We start from the raw sequence: 12,784 nt of genomic DNA, 5'->3' as shown, positions 1-12,784 counted from the left end.
CCTTGTATTATTATCCAAGGCATTTTTCATTATACTTGATCTCATTGTCTGCTTATAATTTACATAGGCTTGACGTAGAAGATCATAAAATGAGCAATTCGTGCTGATAACATGTTACAAAATAAAAATAATTTAGTAAAACATGAACAAGACATGTTGTTATGAAATAAAAGACATTTAGTAAAACATGAACGAGAAATGGAGATAGAGAGAAGGAAGAGATTTTCTTCTTCAATTGTGTATATTTTCTTATCTATTACAATGCCTTTATATAGGCATGAAGAGTGAAGAAAAATATGTCATTGAATATGTCATTAAGCATAGAAATATGTCATTGAATATGTCATTAAGCATTTGAGAAGATCATGGAGGAAGAGTAGACATCCACCATAATTTGATTTTTCTTATAACATTTTTCAAATTTTCACTCAGATTACTCACAAAACTTCAAAAACACCTAAAATTATATTCATGTCCAAACACAACTCTAATTTTCAAATACCATTTTCACTTGAAATTTTTTTTTTACTTTTTTTTGAAATTTTACAATTCTTATGTCCAAACGCCCACTTAATTCAGTCTAACTTGTGAAATAAAACTGGAACTGTTAAACTGCGATGGACAGTAATATGATAAATGCACTGAAGGCAAGATAAATCATTAATCAATTCTGTTGATGCCGGAAAGAATCTAATGTTATATAAATATGAAGATAACTTTAACATTACATATCTAGTCCTCAGAAAAGAAGAAAAAATCAGGAGAATTTGTATCCCTATTTGTCTATCCAACTGCATCAATCTACAATTTTATTAATTTTGGATCTCTTTTAACTTTTAGTACGTGTATTCACATAGATTATTACAGCTAAAACAGTAAAAACTAATGAAGTTTCCAGTTTCCATCATCACATGGGGAACAAGCCTCTTGAGCAATGTCAGTGATCTGAAGTCCAGTGTCATAAATTACCCCATTCTTCCAATCTGCTGGCAACACTGATTTTGCCCAATTCCATTTGCCATCGTACCCTGCTGTCACCACAAACCTAAATTGCAATGCCCCTGTTGGCACTCTGCTTGTGTCCCAAATTGCTCCGTGATTTTGGCTCATGAAATTCCAACTCGATGATCCAACCTAAAACATATCATTCGCCGGTAAAATTAATATCTTAAACTCCGTATCAACTCAAAAGCGACTATGTATAGAGGGAGTAGTTTTTTTTACCTGAGCTACGTCGACAGCGACAATTTCAGTTTGACCACCTTGGTACAAGAAGCTGATTGCTAGATAATTTGGTTTTCGACTCGATTCTTCCACGCGAATAGCCAAATTCTTGCTTTTGTAATCACAGGGTACTCTGTCCCCACGAAAAATACAATATTAGTACCAGCATTAATATAGTATTTTGAAGCATAAACTTTCATCCCAAACTCTTTTCCATTTGATTACTTTACTGAGTCTAATCAATAACACGTATGCACATATCATTAATTGAATTGAATAATTTAGACATGTTCAATTGACCGTTACTGCTTTAATTATGTACTACTAGTACATATCTGGTCAAGTGGGGCATGTAAGATGACTCCTTTTTTCAAAATTTACAACTTGTTTTTTAATGTTTTGGTTGTTGTAACGAAACCACCAAATATAGCCTTAGTACAGTATGCTGACAAGAAAATTCGGACAAGCAACGCAAAGTTCATAGGCCCACAGTAAACAGAACAAATTAATAAAATTATGGAAAGATAATATTGTATAGCCGCCGTAAAAATAATAATAGAAAAAATATATAAAATTTGTATATTTTATATATATATATTTTTATGTTATATACAAAAATTATATAAATTTTATATATTTTTTCAGCTACCCGATGTAAATAGTTTCTGACGGAATCTAAAAGTGATAATACCTCAACAATTATTATCCGAAAACAAATCTTTTGATTAGAAAGAAATTCATGCGTATTTTATAATGTAAAAAAGGGCAGCTCCGTGCACTAAGCTCATCCTACGAGGGGGTTCGGGGAAGGGCCGGACCGCAAGAGTCTAATGTATGAAGTTTAATACTGTAAAATAATTCTTAACTTAATTAGTTTTTAAAGATTTGTACGGTCATTGCATCAAATAAAATATCCGGTGTATAATCTAAAACATGTGGTAATTTTACTACGAACCTTTTATATTCAACTTCAGCAATTCCCAATTTGAGAACGTCTTTAGCTTTTCCCTTATTGGCCATGGCCATAAAAGCTCGGCTACTGATCACAAAATCCGTTTGGTTATTGGTATTTAGATCAGTTACAATTACAGTTGTGCCCTCTTTCGAACAGAGTGTTGAGTCCTTGCATCTAATCTGCAATTCAAACAAGTTTATTATTCATATTTAGCAATTCAAATTAATATTGCGTAGATTAATTAAATTGAAGGCGTTAATGATCAAGAATTAACCTGATAACAAGCACCACAACCAGCTCCTTGTTTGTAAAAGCTAGGAATAGCAGCAGCAAGTCGACCCCCATTGAAGCCTATTGCTAAATCTCCATAACCACACGCACCAGCTGCAAAAATAGGATTCACATAAAATGAAAAACAGATAAACAAACAAGAATATGTACTCAAATTTGTTCAAAATTTAAGAAGCGAGAAAATAAAAGGCTTACACTGAAGGGCAGAAGCACTGGAAAAGTAAGCAACTTTGGATTGGTGAACACAGCGATCGCAGGCTGTAGCTGAGGAGACAAAAAGGAAGAAAAGGAAGGGAAGGAATTTGACAGCCATAATCTTCATTTAACACTTTGAAGGATTTTGAATGTTTGACTTACTAAATAAATGGTGAGTAGTAAGGCCTATATATAATAAATTGAGATAGTGGAGATGGAAAGTGGGGTTATTTAATTAATGGGTGCACTGAGCTATATTTATGAATCTTTTCTATTTATTACCATAAACAGAGAGTTAGTAAACGAGTAAATAAGCGCAAAGAGATGATAGAAGAAAAGAAATAATGCTCAATACGCGGTGAAATGAAAACTAGATAAAAATGAAGATTTAATTATAGATTATAGTGCGATGTGGACATTTGACACTTGACGCCGACCAGCTGCCTATGCCACATTTACAGCTGTGGAGAGAAAACCACTAATCGCCACTCTTTAGTCCCGCATTTTACAAACTTGTATTTGCGTCTGCCCCTTCTTTTTCCTTTTAGGGTGAGACATTTTAGTTATTGAAAATTGTGTAATCTCTTTTATCTACAAGTTTACAAAAGTTAAAGAACTTTTAATTTTATTTAATTTATTGTAGGTTTACAACAATTTTGCCCGCATGTATTTGCTCATATTATCGATTTCAAGTTCGGAATAACAAAGGATGATAGTAATATTAGTCAGTTTATGATGAATTTTCAAAATGCTAAATATATTATCGGAACGTGTAAAACACTTGAGATGAGATTAAACAAAGCAACATAGAGTGAGGATGTATATTTCGATCTCAATTTACTGGGAATTAAAGCAATATTGTTATTGTTGTATTGTAGATTTACGATGAGATCTTTTCTTTTGTCAAGCCATTTAAAAAGAGTTACTTCTATATTATGCAAAATTGTATGAATCTCTTTATTTAATGCCAACTTTCATCTTTAATTTTGAATTATATTTTACATCAGACCCATATATCATCGATTGAAAGTATTTATTCTTATTTAGAAAAATAGCAAAATTGACCACGAATAAAATTTAATCTAAGGATTGAAATTTTGGCAGGCAATTTGGGATCTTTGTGAGCTTATGTATTTGCGCGTTTCCCCCTCAAAGTGAGAAAAAATGTCCCACATTTACACGTCATGACGACTTTCTTTGTCATGTTTAGATTACTTGCGTCCTCAAAGAAACAAGAAGAATTTGTTGTATTACTCTACAATTTAGAAATCAAATAGTACGAAAATTAACAAGCATTCTTTTCGTAACTAGGAGATATTCGAAAGATGAAAGCTAAGAACAAGAAGGCTAATGGAAAGGTTTGTGAAGAAGAGAATAAATGATTACGTGTACAGATAGGAACACCAACATTATGGAACACAGCTTGATTTTGGACCCCTTTCTTGTTCTTTGGTTACATTCTTTTGAAGAATGAAAACCCCCTAAAGTAATGTCCCTTTTTTAAAAGAAATATTCCAAGCTTAAATCAATTTAAATTTGCTTATACATACTTAAAACTCACAATTTCTGAATGCACTTGTAACCAAGTTGGTTGGCATGAAGAAACAAGACAAAAACAAGGCAAGAAAGAATCCAAAAATGGACGACGCATTCATGAATTGGATGGGTCATCAATTAATGGCTTTAAAATTAAAACCAAGCTAAAGCCAGCTAGATCCTTTATGTTATCTTCTTGAAGTCTAAATCCTGTGCCTGGCTGTTCATACCTTGACTTGATAATTACTGGACTATTGAAAAGTTACTAATGAAACAAAACCGAATTAAACTTAAACATAAGGGATTTAATTTTTATACACTCACAATGTAACCTAACTTGAGGCGGATCCAGGATTTCAAGAGGATGTGTGCACTATTATGAAGAGGTAGATCTAGAATTTATATTTTACTAGTTTAACTTTAGTCCCTTACGATAACCCACAACACTTTTAAAATTATAGGTTCAAATTATATTGTTTTTGAAATTTTAGTAATTTTCACACACACACCGAGAGTCATTACTCAAATGGTCACTCAACTATCCCAAATTATCTGTTACAGTCACTTTTCTTTCGTTTGTAACAACAAAGTCACTTAATTATACATATAGCACTCAGAAGGTCACTCAACTAGATTTTTAAAAATTTTTATTGTCAAATATCTATTTTACCCTCAAAATTATCATTTTTTTTAAAACTTTTTAAATATTATATGTTTTTTCTCTTTTTAATCTACATTGTGGACTTACGTATAGAAAAATATATTTTATTTATAAAATAAAAAATAAAAAATTAGTTTTCATCTCATATAATGACGGAATAATAATATAAGCATAAATTTCAACCATATATAATGTATATTATAAAAATATATTTATTTAAATAATTATTTTTATATTACGTGCATAATATATATTTTACAACCTTTATTATCTTTCATTCTCAATTGTGTAAATAATTTTTTTAATTTTTTTTGTTAATACTAAAATTATTACGAACAAATTATTCTAATTAATATTTTTACTATGCTCATTATTTTGTTATTCCAGTATTATATATGCTTAAATACTTTTTATTTTTTAAATTTATAAATAAAAAATATTTATTATATAGGTAAGTCATAATATAAATTAAAAAGGGAAAATTATAATATTAAAAAGTTAAATAAAATAAAAAGAAGATAAATGTTTATAATTTAGAGAGTAAAATAGGTATTTGACAATCCAAAATTTGAAAAATCTAGCTGAGTGACCTTCTGAGTGTTGTAGGCATAGTTAAGTGACTTTGTTGTTATAAAAGAAAGAAAAGTGACTTTAGTAGATAATTTGGGATAGTTGAGTGACCATTTGAGTAATGGACTACACACACACACAATATATATATATATATATATATATATATATATATATATATATATATATATATATATATACACACACACACACACACACCTCATGCCGAAAACAAGACCGTTCAGAATAGGATTTGTGTCACGACCCAAAAACCCCACCACACGCGTCGTAATGGCACTTAATCTCTAAGACTAGGTAAGCCGATTACAATTACATTTCGAGCCATTTTTTTAAAACCAAAAGTTATAACATAAGTGTTGAAACCAAAAGCGGAAACAAATATAACAACCTCCCAAGACTGGTAATACTGAGTCACGAATTCTAACTGAATACATGGTATGATCTCAAGGATCGAATATACAATATTGTTCGAATAAGAGTTGACAGTACAATATAACGGAAAGACTCCAAGGGACTACGACGACCAAGCAGCTCTACCTTGAATCCTTGTGATCAACACACTAACTCTGCCCGAGTCTGATATCTCTAATACCTGGCTTTGCACAAAAATGTACAGAAGTGTAGTATGAGTACACCACAGTCGGTACCCAGTACGTATCAAGACTAACCTCGGTGGAGTAGTAACGAGATATAGTCAAGACACTCACTAGTCAAATAACTTGTGCAATATAGCATACAAAAATAATAAAAAATAAATAGCAGTGATGGAAACAATAATCAACTTGTGACATAAACAGCAAGGCAACAGGAACACCATAAATATTGCTCAAACGAATAATAAACACAAGTATAACCAATTAATCAAGTCCTTCAAATATAAATCATTCACATATAATTCTTTCGAATAAATACCTTCCAAATATATTTTTTCAAATATATATCCTTCGAATATAAAACTCTTTCACATAAATATCTTATATCATAATCATAAATACGGGGCTCAGCTCCCTTTCATATTCTCATAGCACCTCGTGCCCATGTCTATATCACAACTGCACGGACAACTCATGTGCCCAAAATATCAATATATAAAAACCGTAGGATCAATTTATTTTCAATAAAGTAAGCTTAAAATCTTTAAATCAAATAAGAAATCAACAAAGAAATAAGTTTATTTTAGAAATTATTTGAGTGAAGAAAAATGATATTTCAATTAAAATAAAGCATCAGATAAGCTACTGATTGGATGTAAAACTTATTAGATTAAAACATAGTAGTAATTTTTTTATATTTAAAACAACTCAATCATCGAAAACAAGTACAAACCAGAACTCATAGTCTCGTATAAAAAAGCCAAAGTCAACACAATACAATAAGAAATACAAAACACCTAATATTAAGTCAAATAATACATCACGGAGAACATAAGAATTTACATATTACGAAAAAATAAAATAACCAAAGACAAGTGCAGCCATAGAGAAATATCAACAAAGGGCACTCCCGAGGTACCGCCTCGTAGTTCCAAATCATAAATAAATTTCAACAAAGGGCACTCCCGAGGTACCGCCTCGTAGTCTCAAATTATAAATAAATTCACAATCTATCCTTATATCACCGCGGGAGTCTTCACATTTAGTTTTAAAAATTATTTTTCCCGAAATAGCATCCCGCATTTTAGTCACCCTTATCACACTGCATGGCTTTTAGTAGTTCCCCTACTAGCCACACGTATCAAGCCCCCTTATCTCACTGCATGCGTTTCAACACCCAGATCTTATACTGCCGCATGCGTATCAATATCACAATATATCACAATTCGCATCTCAAGTGCCCGATTATCATAGCATAACACAACTTGCATCTCAAGTGCTCAAATATCACAACATATTATAAATTGTACATCAAGTGGTCAAATATCAAAACATATCACAAATTGCACCTCAAGTGCTTAAATATTATAACATATCATAAATTGCACATCAAATGCTCAAATATTACAACATATCACAAATTGCACATCAAGTGCTCAAATATTACAACATATCAAAAATTACACATCAAGTGCTCAAATATTACAACTTGCCACAAAAATCAACAATACATTATTTTTCACAATAAGGAGCCCATGTCTCGACCATAATGTGCACAAAATCTTAACAAAATATTCGAGAGTGAACAACTCAACAAAATAATATTTCACAATTTAACACTTTGCCTCAGTATGATTTACGGCCTTAATAACTCAATAACAATTTCAACAACATGAATTGAAAAGTAATTCATCAAGGAACAACGCCTTCTTTAATCCAAATTTTTGGCAAATAGATTAATACCTCCTTTTTAAAAAAAATTAATAAATTATTTACAAATGAATAATCCATAATGAAATTATCTCCAGGAAATATCTACTTGACAAAAACACGGGATTCACATAAAAAATCAAGGTGGCAATCATACCAAATCATCATATAAAAACAAATTCGAAAAAAGGATTTAGGTATGACAAATAGAGGATTTAATAAGTGCCAATAATTTCCAATTTAATACATAATGGCGTCTAAGAATTTTAACCGATATAATTTACACATATAAACCAAGTACGTACACGTCACCTCGCGTACATGGTTTTCAATTACACAGTTTTCACATAAGACTCAATACCTAAGGGGTAATTCCCCCACTTAAGGTTAGGCAAGATACTTACCTTTTTGAAGTTATGCCGATATTCCAAAATAGCCTTCTTGCGTGAAATAACCTCCGGACGGCTCAAATCTAGCCAAATAAATTATATAACTTCATTAAAATTCACCGAAAATAATTTCGGATAATAAAATGTCGACTTAAAAATTTACATTTAAAAGTTAACCAAAAGTCAATGCGGGGCCCGTATCTCGGAACCCGATAGAATTTTTACGAAATTCGAACACCCATTCCGTTACGAGTCCAATCATACTAATTTCACTCAAATCCCACTCCGAATCGACATTCAAATCCCAAAAATTCGTTTATGAAACTTCTACAATTTTCCCCCCAAATTTTCATGTCAAAATATTAATTAAATGATGAAAACAATGAAATATTCATGTATATTAGCCAAATCCGAGTTAGAATCACTTACCCCGATGATTTCCTTGAAAAATCCACGAAACATCGCCACAAACCGAACTCTCTTGGTCCAAAAATAAAATATAAGATGAAAACCTCATTTATATGGTACCACATCTAACTTCCAAAGTACTGACCGCACATTTTTTTGTGCGGTCCTCACATTTAAGGTCCGTGCGGCCGCAATCCAAATTGTGAGGCTGCACTTCAGCAGCTATTGCACTATCAGGTTTCAGTAAATTGACCATAACTTTCGATATAAATATCCAAATGATGATTAGTTTATATTTCTAGAAACTAGACTCAAAGAGCTACAACTTTTATTTTTAGATCATCTCCAAATTCCTTATAGATCAAAAGATATAAGCTTCCGAAGTCGAACTATCGAACTTGAAAATCTCCTTTCTGCGGCCGCGAAAAAAATTCTACGGACCGCATAATTTCAACTGCGGACAGCACAATTTCAACTGTGGTCCGCACAATTACCACTGCCTCCGCACTTTGGAAGTTTGCGGTCGCACATCCGCACTCCAAAATGTGCCCTCCGCACTTCAACTGTCCCAAAACATCGTCAGAGTGCCGAAATACCCAAACTCATTCAAAATTCACCCCCAAACTCACCCGAGCCACTCGGGCCCTCAACAAAACATACCAATAAGTCCTAAAATATAACGCGGACCTACTCGAGGCCTCAAACCACATCAAACAACGTCGAAACTATGAATTACACCACAAATTGAACTCATAAATTTTTAAATCTTCCAACTTTCAAAACTCGTGCCGAAACATATCAAATTAATCCGAAATGACGTAAAATTTTGCATGCAAGTACCAAATGACATAACGAAACTAATCCAACTCTAGAAATCACATTCCGATGCCGATATCACCAAAGTCAACTTCTGGCCAAACTTCCAAACCTTCCAATTCCAACTTTCGTCATTTCAAGCCAAAATCAACTACGGACTTCCAAATAAATATACGGACATACTTCTAAGTCCAAAATCACCATACAGAGCTATTGGAACCATCGAAATTCTATTTCGGAGTCGTTTTGCTCAAAAGTCAACTCTTCGGTCAACTCTTTTCTTTTAAACTTCTTAAATAAGAGTTGTTCTTCCAATTTGATCCCGAACCTTCCAAAAACCAAACTCGATCACACTCGCAAGTCATAATATACATTATATAATTGCTCGGGACCTTAAGTCGTTGAACGGGGCGTAAATTCTTAAAACGACAAGTCGGGTCGTTACAATTTGAATTGCCAATTTTACTTGTAGAGGTGCACCCAATAATAATTGCACCATAATAGTCTTTGAGCATGGGTTCACGCATATATATTTAAGTAATTTTGAAGAAATACAAAATTATTATACATGATTTAGGGAGATGAGTATGTGTTTATGTAAACCCATATCCCTCAACTTGGATACGCCTTTGCTAACTTATACATTATTAGGTTCAATTAAAATACAATTACAAGTTAATTGTTCGTAGAAAAAAGTTGGATTAGTAACATGAAAATAAGATATATTATCAACTACAACAGATTAAAATACATTAATTATGTAAATAAATTATATATTCCCGGTGTACATAAGCTAAATCCACCCATAGAACATAAAGCGTAGTCCAATGCACAAAGTATCATGCGTTCATGGGATCAAGGAAAGACCACATCCTAAGGATGTGTGATGTAGACAACCTACCCTGACACAAGTATCAGTGACTGTTTTTACAGTTCGAACTCGTGTAACCTATAAGTTATACAAAGACAACTTATACTGTTACTCAGCTCCCTTCCACCCATAGAACCAGGGGTGGATCGGTAAGGGAGACTATGGGACACGTGAATGGGTCTCTCCGTAAAATTAGATATTTTATGTATATATTTTTAAAAATTAATATAAAATTAATTATTGGTACCCATGCTCCAAGAAGGTTGAATAATGCACTTGTTTGAAGATTGAGTTATTTATCAAGAGGAATAGGGGATCAATTCTCACTTAGTACATTTTTTCCTTCTTATTAGCCAGTAAATTTTATGGGTGGTCATTCAATTTTATGCTTATAACCCAAAAGTCACTTTTCTTTCTTTTGTTACGTAAAAATCATTCAACTTTAAGTTTATTACTCAAAAGTTACTTTTCTTTCTTTTGTTACACAAAAATTATTTTACTATGCTCTAGTTATCACAATAATCACTTTAACCAGATTTTACAATTCTTTTATTAGAAAAGTCTAATATGCCCTTGACATTATAAATTATCCCATTTATGTAATATCTTCTATATTATATGCTATATAATATACTTTTACCCAAATATTTTACTTATAATTAAAATAACTTAATATTATTTTATTTATTATTTTTATAATATATTCGTAGATTTATTTTTTCTTAAAGATATATAAGTAGCATTATTAAATTTGTCATTAATATTACCGTGAACAAATCTCAAGTCCATGTTCTTGGTAATGCTTAATGAAATATTTTTAATGAAAGTTATCGAATGAAAGTTCATTGATTTACAAGCCAAGCCATACTCATTAATTCAATAAATAAAATACCCATATTTAGCACAATGACACATCAGATTAATACTTTCAAATAAATAATATTAATAGATAAAGCTTTAAAATCTTAATATTAAACACAAATATCATTGAAACTTTTTTAATTTTTTTTATTGATTGTAAAAAAAACTATCATTTTTTTAAACAAATCTATTTGTTATTACTTCAAATAAATATTAAAAAATAAATATCTTTATCATTTTTATATTTAAAATATGTTCCTGTTTAAATATGATTAAACAAATTGAGTGCCATGAAAAATTTAAATGTATAGATATATTATAAAAATAATAAATAAATAATTAAAATTTATTTTAATTATAAGTAAAATACCTAGGTAAAAATATATTATATAAGAGTAATATACAAGGTATTATATAAACGAGAGGATTTATAATGTCAAGGGCATAATAAACTTTTCAACTAAAAGTATTATAAGATTTGGTCAAGGTGACTTTTATGATAAATAGAGTAAAGTAAAATAATTTTTGTGTAACACAAGAAAAAAAAAAGACCTTTAGGTAATAAATACAAAATTGAATGATTTCTACGTAACAAAAAAAAAAAAGAAAAATGACTTTTGTGTAATGAACACAAAATTGAATGACCACCCATAAAATTTACTATTTTTTTAATAGTGCATTTATGTACTAAAAATCCTAGATCCGCCGTTGCTCTGCATATAACACAACAATACCAAAATGTTTTCTAGTTCAAACCCCAAACCAAGTGCAATTTCAGTGTCCCACGAATTCTTATTCTTTGTGCGCATAACAGCAACATATATTTCACCCTCCTCATTGGATCAAGCAGCCTACCTTGACGAATGGCGTCATCTTCTTTTACCAAAGCCTCTTGTTTTAAGTAACTTTTTGACTTTTTACCTTAATAACAGAAAACAAAATCAGAAAATTACCATAGTTCAAGAAGCCAGGGGTTGACCAAGGGCTATGATATACGCAAAATCCATTAAAGAAGCTACCGGAAGTCAAATACATATATACTTAAAACATATTCAATCTAATATTGTCACATGGCTCTGGAAATAAATAATAGCTACTACTAAGATTTGTTCTAGCATCCAAGATTCAGTTTAGCTGGAAAAGCAATTACTAGTTGCAGATATGCCTCTTTAATGAACTACACAAACTGGCACAGAAGGCTCTCTTTGCGGTCGAGCTTCAACGGCTAGTGCCACCAGCCCACCACCATTTAGTTGTATCAACTAATTACGAATATGAAACACTGTAATATATTCTTTAGGAAATCATGATGTATCGGCAAAAGAATCAAATCTGATTATTTTAGGAGATACTGTGTTAAATTGGAGGAATATGGAACTCATAAGACTTCAGAGTCAATTCAAAAATTTAAACTTGATGATTCAATCTTTAAAGTTCTTGGCAGTGAGCTACCTCTACTTTTGAAATTATGAATTTATATATATTTCATGTCAGAAATACTAGGTTCAATTGAACCCATAAAGCATATGCCTCTACCAAACTTCAACATACTGAGTTACGTGACTATTGCTGATAGTTTTACGTAGAAACACCTTTTACACTTGTGCAGATTTGAGTAACAGTGGACTTCAAAGCACAATTTAGAGACGAACTCAAACTGAATCCTTAGAGAAATGCGGGAAA

The 12,784-nt window shown here is 31.4% G+C and overlaps 1 protein-coding gene across 1 annotated transcript; it reads right to left on the bottom strand.

Moving 5' to 3' along the window:
* Window positions 1-677: 677 nt before the first annotated feature.
* Window positions 678-3,567, bottom strand: LOC107820468 (expansin-like A2). The gene is made up of 5 exons (XM_016646756.2): window positions 2,666-3,567; window positions 2,454-2,563; window positions 2,180-2,358; window positions 1,225-1,357; window positions 678-1,134 (listed from the first exon to the last, which is right to left on the bottom strand). The coding sequence occupies exons 1-5, from the start codon at window positions 2,790-2,792 to the stop codon at window positions 883-885; spliced, it is 801 nt and encodes a 266-aa protein (XP_016502242.1). The 5' UTR covers window positions 2,793-3,567; the 3' UTR covers window positions 678-882.
* Window positions 3,568-12,784: the final 9,217 nt, after the last annotated feature.

This window comes from Nicotiana tabacum, chromosome 19 (genome assembly GCF_000715075.1).
Source record: "Nicotiana tabacum cultivar K326 chromosome 19, ASM71507v2, whole genome shotgun sequence".
Taxonomy (NCBI): Eukaryota; Viridiplantae; Streptophyta; class Magnoliopsida; order Solanales; family Solanaceae; genus Nicotiana; species Nicotiana tabacum.
Note: the sequence above shows the minus strand (reverse complement) of the source record. Positions and strands in the feature narration are given on the sequence as shown.

Excerpts from the sequence above, each read along its gene's own strand:
- LOC107820468 (XM_016646756.2), bottom strand. The coding sequence starts at position 2,792 with ATGAAGATTATGGCTGTCAAATTCCTTCCCTTCCTTTTCTTCCTTTTT. Across the intron at positions 1,358-2,179 it reads GCTGAAGTTGAATATAAAAG|AGTACCCTGTGATTACAAAA; the intron begins GTTCGTAGTAAA and ends TCGTGGGGACAG. Across the intron at positions 1,135-1,224 it reads TCGCTGTCGACGTAGCTCAG|GTTGGATCATCGAGTTGGAA; the intron begins GTAAAAAAAACT and ends GATATGTTTTAG.